Below are 23302 nucleotides of genomic sequence, written 5' to 3' on the forward strand. Positions count from 1 at the left end.
AAAATAAATTATAGACTGCTCTGCTCCTGTGACAAAGTGTGTGTATATGTGTGTGGTGAAGTTGTGTGTCACTGAGGTGTGTATGTGGTGAAGGTGTGTGTCACTGTGTGTGTGTGGTGAAGATGTGTGTCACTGCGGTGTGTGGTGAAGGTTTATGTCACTGTTTGTGTGTGTGGTGAAGGTGTGGGTCACTGAGGTGTGTGTGTATCCATTAAGTGTGTGTGGTGAAGGTGTATGTCACTGAGGTGTGTGGTGCAGGAATATGTCACTGAGGTTCCTAAATATAATGCAGTCCCCAGGGAACTCCACATTTATTTAAGGAAGCACTCCCCTCCCCCTCGCACCCTCACTTTACACAAGTGGGAGTCAGGCCACCTCAGCTTTCCACCCATGTAACAACAAATGGGGGGTAGGGGAGAAGCAGTACAGTTAGGGGATCAACACCTTTTAATGTCAGGGTTTTCATTGTAATTAAAAAGTATAAAACTTTCTACTTATTACTCTATACGTTTTGTTATTTATATATAATGTGGTGGGTGTTGGAGTTAGAGCCTGCTGGGAATGTGTATGTTAATTAATAATGAATCCTTCCCAACGGGACTCAAAGCGCGTCACAATTACAATACAGCGCACGGTGCACAGCACTTATGATTTTTACATTTACAGACACAGAGATACTGTTTGAACATAAGGAGCGTCTCAGTGAGTAAGGACACTGACTATGTCAACAATGACACTGGGTTTGAATTAGGGGAACCTGGTTCTATTCCTGATATCAGCTCTTTGTGACCTTGGGTAAGTCACATTACCTCCCTGTGCCTCAGACACCAAACACAGATTGTAAACTCACCTGGGCAGGGACTGTGTCTGTAACAATTCCTATATCCTACATACCGCACACTATACTGTAATTGTGAAGAGCTTTGAGCCCTATTGGGAGAAAAGTGCAATATGAAATAAAGTTATGATTAAAAGGTTTCCAGATATCAGAAGTCTCCTCCACACATACATTGTACATCTAAAGAAGAGACCTGTGTCCTTTTGCTAACTAAAGCCACAAGAAGATCTCCATTAAAAGTGATCACTACCTGCTGCTGAGCGCCATTTTTATAAAGAGTGATAGATAAAGTTGCCTCTTTTACAGGATTGACACTTGTGTCCGTTCCTGGTTTAGCTGTGGCAGATTAGACTTTGGTAACAGTGATGAAGTCTCCCAGAATTCTTTGGCGACAAAATAATAGCAAATTGCGTCAAAGCAGCAGTTCAAGTCACTGATCGCTTGTGCGGCATAAACATAAGTGTAGATATTTGCTATCACTGAGCATTCAAGGCCCAAGGATTCTACCACAAACCTCACAACATTCCCAATGTGTAGAGGTAGGAAGCACACAAGGAAAATGACAAGGTTGGTGGACACTATGTAAATGGTCTTCTGGACACATTTCTGTCCATTCACACTTGGACTGTCCTTTCTCTTCAACGTCCTGATGATTTCAACAGAGCAGAAGATCAGTATGGGCATGGGGAGGAAAAATCCCAGAATGGCAAAGTACATGGTTCTCCATAAGGGATTTCCACTCATCTTCCGGAAGCAGAACTTTGTTATCGGCCGAACGTAGGTGTCAAAATGGAGATAGAGGCGAGTGGCAATCAGGAGCACCCACACAATCCCGCAGTACATGGCGGCTTTCTGAGGGGAACGCAGTGTTCTGGATCTCAGGGGGAACTTTATTGCGACGTATCTGTCCAGAGATATTAATGTGATGATGGCGATGCTCATGTATCTGTTCATTAAATAAAAAGAGCGGATGCTGTTACACAGGTTATCTTCAAGATCCCAGCCTCGCAGGGAGGAGTATATCCGGAAAGGCATGACGAAGAGCAGGCAGCAGTCACTGATCAGAAGGTTCATCATGTACACTCTCGCCTCCGTCCACTTCTTCATCTTGAAGCAGAAAACCCAGACGGCGATGGAGTTAAATATTGTGCCAAAAGCTACGATGGGGACAAAAAGGATTAGCTGGAAATGATCGAGAGATCGGTTCTTCACCATCAAGCTGCTGCTGCAGTTCATCGTCTGATTGTGAGGAGCTGCACCTGTAACAAAGAAGACAGATTTTATGGGATTCCAACCAAAGACACAAGATGGCAGCAGAACCGAGTCCTAATGGTAGAGATGGGTGAACCAGTCCAAATCCGTTTCCCGGAATCTCCTGATTTGTAAATTTTTTTTTTTTTTTAGACCAAATGTGATCTCCTAACGAAAATCCATTTGAGGATTGGGTACTAAAAAATCTGAGCGTATTAATCCAAATTTGCCATTGCATGCAATCTGGGATTTTATTTTGCTGCTGAAGACCCAAAGGCCCAGAGCATTAAGCATAAACCCACAAACCAAAACAGGACCATAAAGTACCTACTGGATGATCGGCACAGAGCCGCTCAGCGTGATGTTACACTCCATGGTCAGGACAAGATAAGGACAGAGAAGCGCTGTTCGAAGAGAGATCCAACATCTACATCACATAGGCATGTCATACAGGAACAGCCATGCTGAGCAATAGTTCAGAGAAATAACTCATCCATGCAATATCTTCTCTACCATTTGTAACACTTGTTCCCAAATTTAGACCTGGAGCCTAACTCTGGTAAGCCTAGTAAATATGGGATACAGTGCTAGTTACAGGGCAGTTGTTGCAAAATTTACTAAATTATGTACAGTATGTCTTATGAGAATGAATTAATTTGTAAAAAATTAGACATTTTGAATTAAATAACAGGATTTCAGTTTTTGGAAGGGGATGAAAAATGAAAGTACAAACTAAATTTGGTCACTTGAATGGGCCGTAAGGAGTCTTGCGGCCTAGCACTGCTTAGAAAATATGGGCCTCAATGTCTCACAACCAATTATAACAACTATTACAGTAATTCTGCGTGACTGATACGTCCACTGAAGCTACACAAAGCAAATAAAATAGAACTTTATTTTGCAAATTTAAATGAATTTGACAAACCCAACTCAATGCATTTTCTCTTTTATTTAATCACTTATTAAATTAATTTATTTGCTGGATATTTTGTAAACAGGAATTCTTCATAGTCGCTAAACTGTGCAATAAAGTAGGAACATTGGTGACAATTTAGAGCATCATAAATGACTAAGGTATGAATTTAGAAGAGTTCGGTGACAGTGCAGCACTACATTTGCACAATAGTAACAAAGTTTAATGGCCAGTTTAACTAAAAGTGAATTAAGAACAGCCTTGGTATGGCTCATTCTCATAATTCCTTCCTAATAAGAATGGGTGTATTTGGGTCTCAGTTTATGACTCACGGCCTGCAGCCCGTTTCTGAGAAATGTGCTTTGGTCGGAACAAGCAGTGTTCAATACGATCAATCTGTTTATCTACTGCACAAGTGCACACTTGTCACTGCTTCTCCCAGGTCAAACAAGAGGCTGAGATTTCAATCAGCAGATTTCTGTACTTGGGTTTTCCCCCCAGGCTGCTATTTCCTGGTCTGTTTTGTGCCTATTCCTCTTTTGAGTTTTCATGATCATATTTCAAGATAGTTACCAGTGGCGGATTTACACTTTTGCCGCCCTTATGCCCTTTGCCTGCCCATACCTTTTTGCCGCCCCTAAATTTTTTCATCTCGCCCTCTCCTCAATACAAATAATACCCCCTTCCCCACAATAAATATAATGCTGACCTCCCCTCAATACACATAAAACTGACCTCCCCTCAATACACATAATACCGCCATCCCCTCAATACACATAATACCTCCCTCCCCTTAATACACATAATATCACCCTCTCCTCAATACACATAATACTGCACTCCCACTAATTCACATAATATCGCCCTCCCACCAATACACATAATACCGCTCCTCAATACATATAATATTGGCGCCTCCCAATACATAGTCCCGCCCTCCCATCAATACACATAACACCCTCTCCCCAATACACATAATACCGCCCCTCCCCGATACACATAATACCGTGCTCTCCTCAGACGTAATACTGCCCCCTCCTCAAAATCGCCCTCTCCTCAATACACATAATACTGCCCTCTCCTCAATACACATAATACTGCCCTCTCCTCAATACACATAATACTGCCCTCTCCTCAATACACATAATACTGCCCTCTCCTCAATACACATAATACTGCCCTCTCCTCAATACACATAATACTGCCCTCTCCTCAATACACATAATACTGCCCTCTCCTCAATACACATAATACTGCCCTCTCCTCAATACACATAATACTGCCCTCTCCTCAATACACATAATACTGCCCTCTCCTCAATACACATAATACTGCCCTCTCCTCAATACACATAATACTGCCCTCTCCTCAATACACATAATACTGCCCTCTCCTCAATACACATAATACCGCTCTCTCCCCAATACGCATAATACCCCTCTATTCCCCAATACGCATAATACCGCCCTCTCCGAGCGAGGTCCATCGCATTGTATAAATACACCACTGCTTCTGTTGATTCAATTCACATTGAATATACATCGAATATACATTCCTCTGTACTTGATTTCTTTCCTAAGCAGCGATGCAGAGGAAACAATACAGGATATGTACAAGAATGGACACAGAATTTTACAGATGCAATGCTGGTTACATTCTTCAGGCCTCGTTTTAGCAAAAAGCACTGTCAATTATTATGCCCATGGTAAGGCAAAAAGTGTAAAGCAGAGTCCCACAGTCACAAGAGTAAGTATTTTTGTTTTCATTACTGTGTGTAATTACTGTATTACTTTTATAAGCTTCTTGCCTATAAAAATACATTTGTGTGTTTACTTGTTTTCTTTGCAATTATTTTAGAGGCAAAAAATTACAGTACTACTTTTAGAAGGAAATATAAAGTATGTCATGTATTTGTGTTGACTTAATTTTTGGGCCTTGTAAGAGATGTGTGCAGAGGTACGCAATGGAGACTGGTTTTAAGGTGAAATTAAATAAGGCTTTATTGCGCCTGTTGCTTTAAACACAGCAAACATGTGAAAATCCACAAACAAAATCTGCTCCACGTTGGAGTATACACTGGCGACACACTTTATTCGAGCTCGGCTAGTCCCACGAATTCGGGTATACCTGGGTGTATTGAGGTTTGTGACTGTTTTCTGCCCGAGTGCATTGGGTTATTTTCCAGGCAGGGATTGAAGCATTTTATTCCCGCTGGCTGCAATACTGCACAGTATATATATATATATATATATATACTGCATTACAATTCATGAATTTATGCCATCTGGTAGACACGCGAAGCATTGCAGCCTATTAAATCCTAATCATCATTATTTAACAGATCAGCCGCCCATCAGCCAGGCATGAACCCAGGCTGGGAAGGCAAACACAACGGGGCTTGTCAGAGGTGAGGAGTGGCGCATTCCAGGTATCTGCCAGGTACATACTGGGTATTTGCTCGAATAAAGTGTGTCGGTGCAGTATTTACACTTGTAGCCCAGCGATTCACCAACCCAAATCATAGAGACATTTAGATATATATAGACAGACATAGATAATCAGTCTTATAAGAAAAGTCTTATCTGTCTCGTAGTTGTAGGGGGAAGGCTTCTCTCTTTCCTGGGTTGCTGCCTTTTCCTCAGGTTATCTCAGCATTCAGGTGTAGAAGTCTTGTGAGCTCCAGACATCTGTGATCCCTCTATCAGTCTCATCTGTGAGACTCAGGAACCTCTGCTCTGTCTGTTTCCTTGGTCAGCCCAGTTGTGGACTAAGGAATCTCTCTTCCTGTCTCAAAGGCAGGCTTTTCTAACCAACCTCTAATCAGCCAGGTGGTGTTGGTTAATTGACTACCAGCAGTTAACCACCACACTGCTGGATTAGAGGCACCTTTTTGAACAGGGACAAATCCCCTGTTACAGGCCTACTGTAACAAATTCTTCTTTTTCCCTTTACACTGTAGGACGACAAAGTATCTGGTGGACGAAATCGGCGAGGCTAATGATGAGCGCTGTGCAGCAAGAGTCAGCACTGCTCTAGAGCAGGCCTGCACAACTCCAGTCCTCGAGGGCCGCAAACAGGCCAGGTTTTCAGGATATCCCTACTTCAGCACAGTATGACTGAGCCACTAATTGAGCCAGCTATGTTGAAGTAGGAATAAGTGCAGGAAAAATGGCGGTGCATCTGCTGCTGCTGAAGATTGTTGAAAAACCACAAACTACAAACTGCAAAAACTAGGTGCAAAAATTTATTTGGGGCATAATAAAAACAGCCAAAAGGACACTCAAACGCGTTTCACGTGGTATCCCATGCTTTATCAAAGAGGCCCTCGAGGACTGGAGTTGTGCAGGCCTGCTCTAGAGAATGGTCACAATATCAAAGCATCCGAGACCAGCATCAGAGTGAAGAGATGCCAATTGGGATTGAAATATGGACATGTAAATTAAGTGTCTTACTGTAACAAAGTACAGTACTGTGCTGTGCGGTAGTTAGGACAGTACAGGTAAGGTGTTGTACAGTACACTACTGTACAGTAGGTAAAGTGTGGTTTTACTGTACCTGTAAAATTCTTCCTTCTCATTACAGAGCTTATCCAATGATAAGGGAGGCCAACAAGATCAAAAGAGTGGAACAAGCACAGGCATGGATCAAAAGTGGCGAGACTTTTCAGGATGTCATCTTTTCTGATGAGACAACTGTAGCTTTTGAGAGATTTTCCACTTTTGCATTCCACAAAAAAGGGCGCCTATCTCTGAAGACGTGGCCCAAGTACCCACTGAAGATGCATGTGTGGTGTGCGATCTCTAGACATGGACCAGGATGCATAATCATCTTTAAGGGTAAAATAATGCACAAAGTCACATGCTGTAGCCTTATGCACTGAACAGTACAACTGTACTGTATTTTGTACCCTAATGTTTAATTTTTCTTCTATTGTTCCAGGTATCATGGATAAAGTATTTTTCCAAGAGCAAACTGTCAACCGTATAGTTGAATACATTAAGCATGATTTCCAATCTGGTGGTCACCGTTTCTTCCAGGACAATGACCCTAAACATACCGCCTCTAGTGATAATATTCTTGCGAGCGGTATCAACTGGGTTAAACGGTATAAACCGGAGTAAGTTCTCCAGTGTACTGTACTGTACATTAACCTTTTCTCATTCTTTTAAACTGTTTTTATCCGTTCAACTAATTTGCCATTTCCTTCCCCCCCCCCCCCATCCTTCCAGATAACCAGACATGAATCCCATCGAACTGGTGTGGCATGCGATGAAGGATCATATATGAAAGGTTGTGAAACATCCAAAAAGGAGGAATTAATACAAGGAATAATTAGTTTCTGGAATGACATATTCACAGTCCTAAGATGCAACAACTATATTGATCATATTGCCAGCGTGTTACTCGTAATTTTACAGTGTAATTGGGGTGCCACTGGAATGTAGTAAGGTACTGTACTTTACTGTAGTAAGGTAAGTACTGTACAGGTACAGTAAGTATAGTACAGGTAAGTATGGCACTCAAAATAACCATTTTCATCATTGTATGTCTGCGCTGACTCTCCACTTTCTATATATTATATACAGTATGTACAGTACATTTATATTACACATGTGTGAACTGTCTTACCTATTATAGTTATATATACTGTATATATAGTTATATACTGTATATAGTTAAACAGTTATTCTGTATATAGTTATACAGTAGTCCAGTATTCCAATATTGTTAACCAGTCAAGGCCTTTAATGCACTAATCCTGCTGAATTTTTTTTCTTTCTCATTAGAGAGATGCAGCACTACAGGAAGGGGAGGGATGTCCAAACCTATTGTACCGAGTGCATAATAAGAGTCAATAGTTTGTCCTAATTCCCCCCTCTCTCAATGACTACAGAATGCAATGCAGCCTGAAAAAGAATGAGAATGTGTGAATGTCCTGTATCGCTCTGGGGGAGGTGTAGATAAGCAGATGAATGCCCTTCTACTAGGCTTTGTGAGGGGGGAAGGTGCAACTTTGCCAGTCCGGGTGTTATATGCATGTGTGTCAAACCAGGCAAAGTACTTTACAGCTGTAATTACTCAGCCAAGAACCCAGGCTCAAATATAATGTGTCTTTGTTTTTTATGGAAGCTCCCATGGCCTGGGGAAGTTAAGGATAACTAATCAAATGCCTTTTCCAATGAAATTAGTCCATCTTGTCTAATGTGTGTGCGTTCTTGAATCTTTGGAACTGTTTTAAAATGTAATAAAGAGTTAACACTCACAGAGACCATGTTTGTGTGAGAGTAATATTTCGACAAACAATATGAAAAGCAGAGCAAGCCTAACAAAAGTTGAAAGTATTGAATAATAAATATAGAATAAAAGCTATTCATATTTATTTGTGTGGTTTCTTAGCAGAATTAATTACACATGCAAGTCTACTATAATTAGACTGCAAAATGCAACATCATTGATAAAATAAAACAGTTGTGGTGATAACAGTGTAAAAATGTATTGAATATGAAAACATAGCATCATACTGAAGAAGGTTTTGTACAGGGTGTAGAAAGCTCACAATTATTCTGTACTTCTCAATAAAAATTACATTGTCACTTTAAAAAAAATTCCTCGTTGAATTTGTAAGTCAGATTCACAATGTGCATGTGTGTGGAAACAGAAAATGGAAATTTTATAACCGTTACAATTGATTAAATATGAACAAAATGCATAACATTGTATTTTCCTTTACCAGTAAGTGGAATAAAAGCAAGAAACTTCTCATTGTGAAATTTTAGTGAAGGTTATGACATGTAATTGAATCGATCACATACAGTACTGTACAGTGCATAGTGTGTTGTACAAAATAATAGCGTGGCAAAGTTTTTAAAGCGCGAAGCTGGTAATACTGACTGTATAAAAGTAAAAAAGCAACGTTTTTAAAAAGCAATATTTGAGTTCCATTGAACTTCTTCCTTACAGTATCTTTGCCGCTCGATGTTTCTTTTCTGAAAAAAAAATGATGCTATTATTTCCGGTATTGCGCATGCATCAGGTCACGCTGTAGTGTGCATGAGTACAGTACAACCATTGATACTGTATAGCAGGCATACACAACTGTAGTGTCATTGGGAATTACAGTTAATACTGTACTGTATAATGTGATACAGTATATTGTAGTATATTATATTTACCTTCATTATAAACGGTGCCAAACATGTGGAGATGAGCCAATGTCAGAGGTGTATTGTGCGTACAAGCTAGGGTCCCTCCTGTAGTGTGCATTAGAGTTGACAGGTGCCTGCTGAAGCTGCGGAAGATGCTGAAGCTGGTAATCAGGCTGGAAATCTTGCTTGTAATCTGGCGGGGCCAGGTACTGTAGCAAGGATTGTGGTTCACCAGGCTTTCACTGACGTTGGACTGTTATTGTAAGCCGGTGCTGGTACATTGCTGGATCGGGACAGACAAATCTTAAATGGATTAAACCCGACCTTTCTCCTTTTGTAGTTGCCATGAGCAAACATACTGTCAAAAAGTGGGATCACAGACCAATACACTCTTCTATCTCCCAGAGGAGGGGCAGGGCAAAAAAAGCAATCCTCATTAGTTAAGGTTTGCCTTACCGAATGCTTCCACCCATGAACTTTCGGTAAAAATTTGAAAAAATCATAGTTCAAAATTAAATATTTATATGTTTCTGATAAAGTTGCCTTCTTATCTGTTCCAGCATTAATTGCAGAAAATATTAAAAATGCATAACTAAGGTCAGGTTTGGTATACATGTACAGAGTTGACATGGTGTCCATTCAGCAATTGTGCAGGGATAACAATGTAGAAAAAAGCCCACAGCATTGTGTTTTAGAGCTTTTTTATTATGAAACGCCTACATTTCATAACGTCTTCAGCAACCAAGGTCGATTCACAATGGATCACTGTGGTATTGTGGACTTGGTTTTTATCTGGTTTTTAAGCACCTGTAAATTGACACAGTAGTAAGTACAGTACAGTACTATCCACTGGATAGTGCAAAGGGAATTCACTTTTGCCATATGGCGTATACGCGAAGAACTGCACCCAAAGAAATCAGATTCCAGGTAATTCAAAGAAATCAGCAGCGGTAAACACAGGTGTGACTGGTGTGATTGGCGGCGTTCATGGCAGCATTCACGGAAGAATAACGTGTGAATGCCGCGTGGAATACAGCAGAGATCACAAAACGGCTCAGTGAAATGTTAGATTAATGGCCGCAGCATCTGTACGTCCATCAATTTCAACCTATGCTAAATATACACAACAGATACTTTATCCTAAATCTGTAGTTGCAGTATATTGATCCAGAGGACAGCAAACAAAAAACCCCAGTGAAATATCAATGATTTCATAAGGGTGGAAATAAATTCCTTCCTGACTCCAAGAATTGGCAATCAGATTACTCCCTGGATCAACATTCTTCCCATGTTTACTTATTAGTTATATCCCTGTATACCTTTCCTTTCTAAAAAGATGTCCAACCTTTTTGAACATATCTATTGTATCTGCCATCACAGTCTCCATGGGTAATGAATTCCACATTTTAACTGCCCTTGCCTTAAAGAACCCTTTCCTTTGTTGCTGGTGAAATCTCCTTTCCTCCAGCCTTAAGGGATGACCCCGTGTCCTTAGAACTGCTCTTGGGCTGAATACTGCTTTTGAAAGCTCTTTATACTGTCCCCGAATATATTTGTATATAGTTATCATATCCCCTCTTAGACGTCTCTTTTCTGATGTAAACAAATCTAATATCGTTAGCCTCTCAAAAATCATGAATCAGATTATCCATCCCCTTTATTAATTTGGTGGCCCTTTTCTGCACTTTCTCTAGTTCCATAATGTATTTTCTAAGGAGTGGTGCCAAAATTGTACTCCATATTCAAGGTGTGGTCTTACTAATGCTTTATAAAGGGGCATATTTATGTTTATTTCCCTTCCATCCATTGCCCATTTAATGCAAGATAAGAACTTGTTTGCCAGCTACTGCATGACTTTGGGCACTATTGCTAAGCCTGCTGTCTACAATAACTCCAAAATCCTTCTCCATCAAGGATTCCCCCAATGTATCCCCATTTAATTTGTAAGTCGCCTGTTTATTTTTGTTTCCTAAATGCATAATTTACATTTATCTGTATTAAACCTCATCTGCAATTTACCTGCCCAAGTTTCCAGTCTCTTCAATTCCTTCTGGTGAGAAATTACATCCTGCTCTGATTCTACTACCTTACACAATTTAGTGACATCAGCAAAGATAAAGATTTTGCTCTATATACCAACCTCAATGTCATAAATAATCAAGATAAAAAGAAGGGGTCCCATTACCGATCCCTGAGGTGCTCCAATCACAACTTTAGCCCAACCTGAAAAAGTTCCATTTATGACAAATCTCTGTTGTCTATCATTCAACCAGTTTTCAATCCAGGTGCAAATATTTTTACCGAGTCCAATTTGCTTTTTTTTGAACACTAACCTTGTGTGAAACCGTATCAAATTCTTTTAAAAAAATCTAAGTAGACCACATCAACTGCTTTAACCTAATCTAAATTCCAACCTACCTCCTCAAAGAAACTAACAAGGGTAGTTTTGCATGGCCTATCCTTCATAAATCCATGCTGACTATTAATAATAATTTTGTTTTCCATTAGGTATTCCTGAATATTATCCCATACTAATCCTTCAAGTAGCTTCCCCACTATTGATGTCAACCTTTCAGGTCTGTAATTCCCTTGTTGTGATCTAGCTCCCTTTTTAAATAAAGGTACCACATCTACTTTGCGCCAATCTTGTGACACTGAGTCTGTGGAAATGGAGTCATGAATATTAAATGTAATGGTTTGGCTATTACTGAACGTTACTCCTTAAGAACTCTTGGATGTATGCCATTGGGGCCAGATGCCTTATTTAATGTAATTAAGCCGCCTATGAACTTCATCCTCAGTTAACAAATTGTTAGTTAATATAGAGGTTGTGGCTTCCTTCTGCGGCACTACTATTGCAATTGATTCTTCCCTGGTAAACACAGAGGCAAAGAATTTGTTTAATACCTCTGCTTTTTCCTTATCTCCAATAATCTGCTTGCCCATCTCACACTGAAAGGGAGGAGTGGAGGTGTAACACACAAAAATCAGGGATCTAGAGTATATAAAAATGTGGCAAATAACATAATATATAAAGTATTCAGTTTAGTAGTTCATAATGTATCCAACGTTATCAATCCAGAAAAAATAAATGACTATATGATCAAATTGTGCTTCTATTGAAGGTAATATCACAATATAAATGCTTAGGGGATGTCTAAGAAAGCCACGTGAGTGGCAAACCAAACCCCGAGATTGCTAGTGAAACAATCCCTGAAGCTAGATCAGTGATATCAAAGACGAGTGAAATAGAAATAATTACTCACTGCTTCTTGGATGTAAAGTGAATTCCTGGAAAAGCGGGCAAACAGTCCAGTAATAATGGCAGAAGACGATTTCTCCCACACAAGAAGAGACGGTTGTGTACTGCGTGTAGAATCATGCAACGAAAACGGTGCTTTGTTGCATGAAACGCGTCAGAGGTTCTTATCGAGGCTCCGATCTTTTTTGTATGCTGCAGTGATAAGAATAAAGTACTGTTTATAGTGACCCAGCAGTTATCAGCTCTGTTTTTTGTGGCATGATTCTACACGCAGTGCACAGCCTTCTCTTCCTGTGTGGGAGAAATCTTCTTCTCTCACTGAATGGATCCTATATTTTCTTTGCTCAATTTTTTTGTTATTAAGGTACTTAAAGAACTTTTTAGGGTTGATCTTAATTTGTATTGCAATGCTTTTATCATTATCCATTTTTGCCAATTCAATTGCCCTTTTGCAACTTTTGTTACAATCCTTATCATTCTGATACGATGCCTCCGTCCCTTCTCACTGTAAGAATCTAAACGTCTGCCTCTTCTTTTCCATTTCCTCCCCTACCTGTTTATTTAGCCACATTGGGTTAGACTTATTTTTATATATATTACCCAAGGGTATACACTAAGAAGTGTGCTTTTCTAACAATGTTTTAAAGACTACCCATTTATCTTCCACATTGTTCCCTGCAAAAACATCATCCCAATTTATACTTTGTAGATTAGTCCTCAGTTTATTAAAATCTGCCTTTTTAAAGCTTAAAGTCTTTGTTGAACCCAAGGTAATCTATTTTTTGATCATTGTAAACGTTATTAGGCAACAGGCTGAGAGCAATGGGAAAGTTACACTGTTGCAATGTTACACTGATCAGTGACAGGAATCACAGGACAGGGAGAAATGCACAACTGGTTCCAGGACTGTAAATCTAATCTCATTGTCCCAGTCTGTCTGGATAATTAAAATCACCCATTATGCAAACATGACCTAGTTTTGACGCGTTCTCCATTTTCAAAATAATTTTCGCTTCCTCAAGCTCACAGATATTTGGTAGTAGCATATCCATACAAACATTTTCTTTGTCATTTTACCTCCACGCGCTAATATCTATCCACAAGGTCTCAACATTTTTCATCATTCCCTTTCATAAACATCTTCCCTTATAATAGGTTTTAGATCCGGTTTAACATATAAACATACTCCACCTCCTCTTCTATTTGCTCGATGCTTCCGAAAAAGGGAATAACCCTCTAAATTAACTGTCCAGTCATGAGTTTCATCCCACCATGTTTCAGTAATGCCTATGATATCATACTCCTCCCTTGTAGTTATTAATTCAAGCTCACCCATTTTATCTGTCTGGCTTCTTCCACATGTATTAACATTTTTTTCAGTCTGAACTATTATTTTATCTTCTCCTGCCTTTCCACTTTACTTGGATTTAGTCTTTAGAAGTTTTCTAGTATTATCTGTATTTAATATAGGGGTCTCCCTGCTTGCCAAACTCCAACTTGCCCCCATTCTAACTCCATGACCCCTTGCTATTTCTCCATCCACATCTATTCTATTTAGTTTGTTATCCATTTCTTGTCCCTCCTCCCTTCATCCTAGTTTAAAATCTCCTCCAACCTTTTTAACATTCTCCTCCCAAGAAGATCCCTCTTCATTGAGGTGCAATCCGTCCCAACCATAAAGATTGCACCTCCCAGAAAAGTCCCAGTGGCCTAAAATCCCCAAACCCTACATCCAACACCACTTTCTTAGCCATGCATTAACCTCTTTAATCTCTGACTGTCTCCCTGGGGTAGCGCATGGCACTGGTAGCATTTCAGAAAATACTACTTTGGAGGTCCTTGCCTTAAGCTTATGGTCTAGATCCCTGAAATCATTTTCTAGGACCCTCATCTTTCTCTAAGGCCTCGTCCAGGGTTCCTGCTGGCATGCTGAGGCGCGCGCGGGTGCGGGTGCTTTCCCTGGCCTTAGACAGCGCGCCATCAGGGGGCGTGTCGGGGGCGTGTCCGCGTGCTTGCGGAAGCGTAGGCAAGCCCCTACTAAAGCCGCTTTCATTGCAGCTGTAGGGGCTCACTGGTAAGTACCAGCACGCCTCAGCACGGGTCAGCGCGTAAGCGCTGACCCTGCCCGAGGCCTAACTTTGTCATTGGTTCCAACGTGTACCATGACCGCCGGATATCAGGGACTGGAAAAGGGGTTGGAGGAGTGGCACTCCGTTATTTATAGAAAAAAATATTATAATAATGCTTTCCTCCCTGGTGCTCATCCTCCGCTGATCCCGCCATCTCAAAGCTGGATCCAAGAAGACATGCAAACATTAGAATGATGGAAGAAGCACACAGGAGCCTTTCTGTAAGTAAACTTACTTTGTATTCAGAGCATCAGAGCAGGTATATGCAAAAACGTGACGTTTCAGGACAGACAAGTCCGTTTCTCAGACCATACACCTTACTGCATAAGTGAAGACAACATGTTTATATCCCTCAAGGGCTAAAAAAATCACCACATACCCCTCACCTGTGTTAATTGCTGGACAGCCACTGCAGCCTCATTACTTCCTGGTTTGACGTCTGTCGTCATCGCGCATCGCAGCATCATATGACGCGGGTGACGTCATTTCTTCACGTCGCTAGGCAACCTGGATACAATAGAAACAAATGGAGACATAGACATAACCAGCACAGCACACTGGCTAAACTGTGGAAAAGCCTAATGGAATATATTAAACAGGAGTAGCAACTGATTTAAACAACATATATGCCCTACATTAGTGCCATAAAGGATATAAAGTGACTCAAGTTTAATCTTAAGAACTGGAAGCAACCATATTGATATTTTCTTTCATTTAGTTATAGATGATTTTTCTGCCCAAAACGAAGGGGTTAGAGCTGTAAAGAAGTAAGTTGAAGCAAGTAAAAAATTGGTTCGGTTTTAGGAGCTTGCAATCAAAAACTGGGCATAGGATGACAAGGCAAACAGTAGTCCAATGGATTAAATTTAAAGAGGATAAATCTTATTATCTATAATATTGACACAGGGGCATAGAGGCTAGATCATAATAGGGGTGACCGTATCTAATGTATAGGTACATTTCGCATCTTTTTGTAACAGAATCCTTTCTCTGTCCCCACCTCTCTGTAGGGGTCTCACATGGTCTATGACCTGATGCCTCAGCTATGCTGAGTTGTGGCCCATCTGGCTGAAGTGACGGGCCACCGACGTGTCTGACAAGACATTCTTGATGTTACTTTTGTGCTGGGATATGTTATTTCAGTGTGTTAATAGTTTTTCCCACGTATACCAGGCCACATGGGCATTTGAGCAGATGCACAATATAGGTGCTAAGGCACGTATATAAACCATTAGTTTTAAACTGTTTTCCTGTATGCGTGACCTTGAGACAAAAGGTGGCACTGTGTGCTCATTTGCATGTAATTTCCCAGAATCCTTTGCTGCAGTGGAAGTGCTATGTGCTGGGTGATAATGGTGAAAGGCAGGTTTGCAGACCTGTCTGAGACATGCAAATGAGCATACAGTAATATTTACAGTTGCTATATATATACATACTAGCTGAGAGCCCCGGCGTTGCCCGGGATGTTTGTGGTGTGGGGGTGGCATTTGGGTGGGGAGTGGTCCACGCGGCCCATGGCAGTGTGCGGTGGTACTGCTGCTGTGGCTGTACTGATGGTGATTGTATCGGTGTGCTGATTTGGGAGGGTTTGTTGCTGATGTGGGGGTGCGGATGTGGGTGTGCCGATGGGGAGGTGCGAAGGTGCCAATGTGTGGGTGCTGATGGTGTTGATGGGGGCTGGGAATGGTGGGGAGCCGAGAATGCCAGTGTGCTGGGGGGGGGGGGGGGGGGGGCATGGGATACCGGTGTGCTGATGTGGTGGTGCTGGGGATAGTGTATGTGTGTGTATACGTATGTGTGTGTGTGTGTATATATACACACGTGTGTGTATACATGTTTGTGTGTGTGTGTGTATACATGTTTGTTTGTATACATTGTGTATGTGTACGTGTGTGTGTGTGTATACACGTGTGTGTGTGTATACACGTGTGTGTGTGTATACACGTGTGTGTGTGTATACACGTGTGTGTGTGTGTATACACGTGTGTGTGTGTATACACGTGTGTGTGTGTATACACGTGTGTGTGTGTATACACGTGTGTGTGTGTATACACGTGTGTGTGTATACACGTGTGTGTGTGTATACACGTGTGTGTGTGTATACATGTGTGTGTGTATACACGTGTGTGTGTATACACGTGTGTGTGTGTACACGTGTGTGTGTACACGTGTGTGTGTACACGTGTGTGTGTACACGTGTGTGTGTGTACACGTGTGTGTGTGTGTACACGTGTGTGTGTGTGTACACACGTGTGTGTGTGTACACACGTGTGTGTGTGTGTACACGTGTGTGTGTACACACGTGTGTGTGTGTGTACACACGTGTGTGTGTGTACACACGTGTGTGTGTGTGTGTGTACACACGTGTGTGTGTGTGTACACACGTGTGTGTGTGTGTACACGCGTGTGTGTGTGTGTGTGTGTACACGTGTGTGTGTGTGTGTACACGTGTGTGTGTGTGTGTGTACACGTGTGTGTGTGTCTGTACACGTATGTGTGTGTGTGTGTGTGTGTGTACACGTGTGTGTGTACACGTGTGTGTGTGTGTGTACACGTGTGTGTGTGTGTGTGTGTACACGTGTGTGTGTGTACACGTGTGTGTGTGTACACGTGTGTGTACACGTGTGTGTGTGTACACGTGTGTGTGTGTACACGTGTGTGTACACGTGTGTGTGTGTACACGTGTGTGTGTGTACACGTGTGTGTGTGTACACGTGTGTGTACACGTGTGTGTACACGTGTGTGTACACGTGTGTGTGTGTGTACATGTGTGTGTGTGTGTACACGTGTGTGTGTGTGTGTGTGTACACGTGTGTGTGTGTACACGTGTGTGTGTGTACACGTGTGTGTGTGTGTACACGTGTGTGTGTGTACACGTGTGTGTGTGTACACGTGTGTGTGTGTACACGTGTGTGTGTGTGTGTACACGTGTGTGTGTGTGTACACGTGTGTGTGTGTGTGTGTGTACACGTGTGTGTGTGTGTGTGTACACGTGTGTGTGTGTGTGTACACGTGTGTGTGTGTGTGTACACGTGTGTGTGTGTGTACACGCGTGTGTGTGTGTGTACACGTGTGTGTGTGTGTGTACACGTGTGTGTGTGTGTGTACACGTGTGTGTGTGTACACGTGTGTGTGTACACGTGTGTGTGTGTGTGTACACGTGTGTGTGTGTACACGTGTGTGTGTGTGTGTACACGTGTGTGTGTGTGTGTACACGTGTGTGTGTGTGTACACGTGTGTGTGTGTGTACACGTGTGTGTGTGTACACGTGTGTGTGTGTGTGTACACGTGTGTGTGTGTGTGTGTGTGTGTACACGTGTGTGTGTGTACACGTGTGTGTGTGTGTGTGTACACGTGTGTGTGTGTGTGTGTGTGTACACGTGTGTGTGTGTACACGTGTGTACACGTGTGTGTGTGTGTACACGTGTGTGTGTGTGTACACGTGTGTGTGTGTGTGTGTACACGTGTGTGTGTACACGTGTGTGTGTGTACACGTGTGTGTGTGTGTGTGTGTACACGTGTGTGTGTGTGTACACGTGTGTGTGTGTGTGTGTGTACACGTGTGTGTACACGTGTGTGTGTGTGTGTGTGTACATGTGTGTGTGTGTGTGTGTACACGTGTGTGTGTGTGTGTGTGTGTGTACACGTGTGTGTGTGTGTGTGTGTGTGTACACTTGTGTGTGTACACGTGTGTGTGTACACGTGTGTGTGTGTGTACACGTGTGTGTGTGTGTACACGTGTGTTGTGTGTACACGTGTGTGTGTGTGTACACACGTGTGTGTGTGTGTGTACACGTGTGTGTGTGTACACGTGTGTGTGTGTGTGTACACGTGTGTGTGTGTACACGTGTGTGTGTGTGTGTGTGTGTGTACACGTGTGTGTGTGTGTGTACACGTGTGTGTGTGTGTGTACACGTGTGTGTGTGTGTGTACACGTGTGTGTGTGTGTACATGTGTGTGTGTGTACACGTGTGTGTGTGTGTGTGTGTACACGTGTGTGTGTGTACACGTGTGTGTGTGTGTACACGTGTGTGTGTGTGTGTACACGTGCGTGTGTGTCTACGTATACGTGTGTGTACGTATCTGCGTGTGTCTGCGTGTCTACGTGTGTCTACGTGTGCCTGCGTGTCTACGTGTGCCTGCGTGTCTACGTGTGCCTGCGTGTCTACGTGTGCCTGCGTGTCTACGTGTGCCTGCGTGTCTACGTGTGCCTGCGTGTCTACGTGTGCCTGCGTGTCTACGTGTGCCTGCGTGTCTACGTGTGCCTGCGTGTGTATGTGTACGTGTGTGTGTCTACGCGTGTGTGTCTACGCGTGTGTGTCTACGCGTGTGTGTCTACGCGTGTGTGTATACATGTGCTTACGTGTGTGTGTACGTGTGTATACGTGTGTGTACGTGTGTGTACGTGTGTAGGGCAGGGAGGGTGGGGGCGAAGGGCAGGGAGGGTGGGGGCGAAGGGCAGGGAGGGTGGGGGCGAAGGGCAGGGAGGGTGGGGGCGAAGGGCAGGGAGCGAAGGGCAGGGACGGTGGGAGCGAAGGGCAGGGAGGGTGGAGGCGAAGGGCGGGAGCGAAGGGCAGGGGTGAAGGGCAGGGACGGGGGGGGGTGAAGGGCAGGGCCGGGGGGGGGGGCGAAGGGCAGGGCCGGGGGCGAAGGGCAGGGCCGGGGGGGGGGGGGGGTGAAGGGCAGGGCCGGGGGGGGGGGGTGAAGGGCAGGGACGGGGGGGGGTGAAGGGCAGGGCCGGGGGGGTGGGGTGAATGGCAGGGCCGGGGGGGGGGGGGGGGCGGTGAAGGGCAGGGCCGGGGGGGGGTGAAGGGCAGGGCCGGGGGGGGGGTGAAGGGCAGGGCCGGGGGGGGGGGGTGGTGAAGGGCAGGGCCGGGGGGGGGGGGTGGTGAAGGGCAGGGCCGGGGGGGGGGGGGTGAAGGGCAGGGCCGGGGGGGGGTGAAGGGCAGGGGGGGGGGTGAAGGGCAGGGCCGGGGGGGGTGAAGGGCAGGGCCGGGGGGGTGAAGGGCAGGGCCGGGGGGGGGCAGGGCCGGGGGGGGTGAAGGACAGGGCCGGGGGGGGGGTGAAGGGCAGGGCTGGGGGGGGGAGGTGAAGGGCAGGGCCGGGGGGGGGGTGAAGGGCAGGGGGGGGGGGTGAAGGGCAGGGGGGGGTGGTGAAGGGCAGGGCCGGGTGAAGGGCCAGGGCGGGTGAAGGGCCAGGGGGGGGGGGGGGGTGAAGGGCCAGGGCGGGGGGGGGTGAAGGGCCAGGGCGGGGGGGGGGGGGTGAAGGGCCAGGGCGGGGGGGGGGTGAAACGCCGGCCCGGGTGAAGCGCCGGGCCGGGTGAAGCGCCGGGCCGGGTGGGGTGAAGCGCCGGGTGGGGTGAAGGGCCGGGCCGGGGATGAAAGATCTCTTCCCGTGCGGTTACTTACCTTGCACCGGGCCGCGCTCCTCCTCGGGTTCCTCGGCGGTTCCCCCCGGCGATGCGGAGCTGAGACGCTCAGGTGAGGGGGTGTGTGGGCCGCGGCCCGTGCAGCTCCCGACAGAGACAGCTAGGCCTGAGAGCCGGAGCAGCGCGCGCGGGGATGGGGAGCTGGGGGCGCGGCCTCTAGGCCTGAAGGTGAGAGCGGCGACAGCGTGCTCTGGGGGGGGGGAGCACCGGGAGAGCGGGTGAGCACCGGGAGAGAGGGTGCTCTGGGGGGGGGGGGGGGGGGGAGGGAGGGTGCTCTGTGGGAGGGGGGAGGGGGGGAGCACCGGGGGAGCGGGTGAGCACCGGGAGAGAGGGTGCTCTGGGGGGGGGGAGGGGGGGAGCACCGGGGGAGAGGGTGCTCCGGGAGAGCGGGAGGGGGGGAGCACCGGGGGAGAGGGTGCTCCGGGAGAGCGGGTGATGTTGAGGTCCCGCGGAGTGGTGATAGGGGGTAGTTCCGTTGTTGCGGGCCAGCGGCCAGGAAAGGGGGGGGGGCGGACAGAGGGTGAGGAGGGGGGTGAGGGGCTCCGGAGCAGCATCGTGCGGTGGATGTTCGGGTGAGTGGGGGGGTGAGGGACTCCGGAGCAGCATCGTGCGGTGGATGGTGGGGGGGGGGGGTGAGGGGCTCCGGAGGAGCATCGTGCGGTGGATGTATGGGTGAGGGGGGTGGGGTAGTTTTGGGTGTGCTCCGGGGATGTTCGGGTGAGGGGGGGGGGGGTGTGATGGAGCATCGTGCGTTGTATGTTCAGCAGCGTGCGTTTGCTGTTGGTGTGAGGGGGGGGGGGGTGATGGAGCATCGTGCGTTGTATGTTTGGGTGAGGGGGGTTGGTGATGGGCTGCAGTAGCGGGAGAGCTGTGGCGTGCGTTTGTAGTGTGCATGAGGTTGGGGGGGGTGATGGTGGAGGGGGGTGCATGAGGTTGAGGGGGGTGGTGGTGGAGGGGGGTGCATGAGGTTGGGGGGGTGGTGGTGGAGGGGGGTGTTTGTAAGAGGCAGTGCGGTGAGTGTTAGGTGCTTAGAAGCATTCCCAAAGGTCACTGAGGGGTGGGACAATGTGGCAGTGGTGTTGGCCAAAGGCCAATGAGAGTCAGTGAGGGGTGGGACAGTGGGGTGAGGGTGTGGCAGTGGTGTTGGCCAAAGGCCAATGAGAGTCAGTGAGGGGTGGGACAGTGGGGTGAGGGGTGGGACAGTGTGGCAGTGGTGTTGGCCGAAGGCCAATGAGAGTCAGTGAGGGGTGGGACAGTGTGGTGAGGGGTGGGACAGTGTTGAGGTGGAGTGACAGGCCAAAGGTGCAATGCGATTGGCCCTAGGGACACAGGGCATGCAGACAAACATACAGACATTTCAGAAATATATAGTAGACTAGCTGAGAGACCCGGCGTTGCCCGGGATGTAAATGCGTAATAGGTAGTATTATTTATAAATGGTGGAACAATAGGTGACTATTTGTTGGAAAGGTTGGATAATAATGTTGAAAAGAAAGATGGAAGAAAATGTAATACGATGTTGTATACAAATGGTTTATTGTAAACACACCACAGTACAATGTATATTTTGGTGACATAAGTGATGTAAAAATGTGAGGCGTGTGTCCTGCTAGGGTGTGAGCGTGTGTGAGGCGGCGGGTGGGTGTTCAGTACGGGCGGCGGGTGGGTAGTGAGTGCTGGCTGTGGGTCGGTGTCCTGCTAGGGTGTGAGGCGGCGGGTGTGTGGCGAGTGCGGGTGACAGCTGGTCAGTGATATTGTTGTGTAGGGGCAGGATGCGGCAGGTGTGTGTCGAGTGTGTGGGGTGGGTGAGAGGCGGCGGGTGTTTGTCGAGTGTGGCAGGTCTGTTTAGTGCGTGCAGCGGCTGTGTGGCGCAGGGGATGTGAGCGGTGGGCGGGAGAAAGGCAGAGGCGGGAGGGCGGACGAAAGGCGTTGAAGGAGGGGAGGTGAGGTCGGAGGGGTGGTGAGGATGGGTGGTGAGGGGGGGGTGGTGGGGGATGGTGAAGGGGAGGTGAGGATGGGTGGTGAGGGGGGGGTGGTGGGGGATGGTGAGGGGAGGTGAAGGGGGGGCGGAGGGAAGGTGAAGGGGGGGCGGAGGGGAGTTGAAGGGGGGGTGAGGGGAGGTGAAGGGGGAGAGGTGAAGGGGGGGTGACGGGGGTTGCCGGGAGGTGAAGGGAGGGGGGTGACAGGAGGTGAAGGGAGGGGGGGTGACAGGAGGGGGGTGACAGGAGGCGAAGGGGGGGGTGGTGACAGGAGGTGAAGGGAGGAAGGGAAGGGGGAGGTGGAGGAGAGGAAGGGGGAAGAGGGAGGTGGGGGAGGAGGGGAAGGGGGGAGGTGGGGGAAAGGGTGAAGGGGGGGAGGTAAGGGTGAAGGGGTAAAGGGGGTAAAGGTGGGGGAGGGGAAAAGGGGGGAAAGGTGGGGGAGGAGGGAAAGGGGGGAAAGAGGGGGGAAGGGGGGAAAGAGGGGGGGAAGAGGGGTGGAGGGGGGGGAAGAGGGGAGAGGGGGGGATGGGGGAAGAGGGGAGAGGGGGGGATGGGGGGAGAGGGGGGGATGGGGGAAGAGGGAGGTGGGGGAGGAGGGGAAGGGGGGAGGAGAAGGGGGGAGGTGGGGGAAAGGGTGAAGGGGGGGAGGTAAGGGTGAAGGGGGAAAGGGGGTAAAGGTGGGGGAGGGGAAAAGGGGGGAAAGGTGGGGGAGGAGGGAAAGGGGGGAAAGAGGGGGGAAGGGGGGAAAGAGGGGGGAAAGAGGGGTGGAGGGGGGGAAGAGGGGAGAGGGGGGGATGGGGAAAGGGGAGGTGGAGGAGGGGAAGTGAGGAGGGTAAGGGGGGAGGTGAGGAGGGTAAGGGGGGAGGTGAGGAGGGGAAGGGGGGAGGTGGAGGAGGGGAAGGGGGGGGAGGTGGAGGAGGGGAAGGGGGGGGAGGTGGAGGAGGGGAAGGGGGGGGAGGTGGAGGAGGAGGGGAAGGGGGGGAGGTGGAGGAGGGGAAGGGGGGAGATGGAGGAGGGGATGTGGAAGTGTAGTGAGGGGTGGGTGAGGGGAGGTGGAGGGGAGGTGGAGGGGGGGTGGAGGGGGGGTGGAGGGGAGGTGGAGGGGAGGTGGAGGGGAGGTGGAGGGGGGGTGGAGGGGATGTGGAAGGGAGGGGAAGTGTAGTGAGGGGTGGGTGAGGGGAGGTGAAGGCCGCTCACTCACCCGTCCGGCAGCTCCCACGTGGATCTGAGGCGGGAGGCAGCGGGTTGTGGCCGCTCCCCCGCTGACTGTAGCGGCGCCGGGGGGGGGGGGTGGAGGGGAAGTGATTGAGGGGAGGTGATCACTCCGCTCCCCCGCTGAGTGTAGCGGCGCCGGGG

General features: G+C 47.1%; 2 protein-coding genes across 2 annotated transcripts in view; both read right to left on the reverse strand.

The window, feature by feature from the left end:
* Positions 1–588: 588 nt before the first annotated feature.
* Positions 589–23302, reverse strand: part of LOC142465910 (G-protein coupled receptor 35-like) — a 63630-nt gene continuing 40916 nt past the window's right edge. Inside the window, exon 3 of the transcript XR_012788006.1 lies at positions 589–809. The gene's annotated coding sequence lies outside the window, so the exon portion shown is untranslated. The remainder of the gene's footprint in view (positions 810–23302) is intronic.
* On the reverse strand, positions 808–12485 carry LOC142465911 (G-protein coupled receptor 35-like). Its single transcript, XM_075570347.1, has 2 exons — positions 12415–12485; positions 808–2097 (listed from the first exon to the last, which is right to left on the reverse strand). The coding sequence occupies exon 2, from the start codon at positions 2072–2074 to the stop codon at positions 1139–1141; it is 936 nt and encodes a 311-aa protein (XP_075426462.1). The 5' UTR covers positions 2075–2097; positions 12415–12485; the 3' UTR covers positions 808–1138.

Source organism: Ascaphus truei, chromosome 14 (assembly GCF_040206685.1).
Source record: "Ascaphus truei isolate aAscTru1 chromosome 14, aAscTru1.hap1, whole genome shotgun sequence".
NCBI lineage: Eukaryota > Metazoa > Chordata > Amphibia > Anura > Ascaphidae > Ascaphus > Ascaphus truei.

Coding starts and splice junctions, on each gene's coding strand:
- LOC142465911 (XM_075570347.1), bottom strand. CDS start 2,074: ATGAACTGCAGCAGCAGCTTGATGGTGAAGAACCGATCTCTCGATCAT.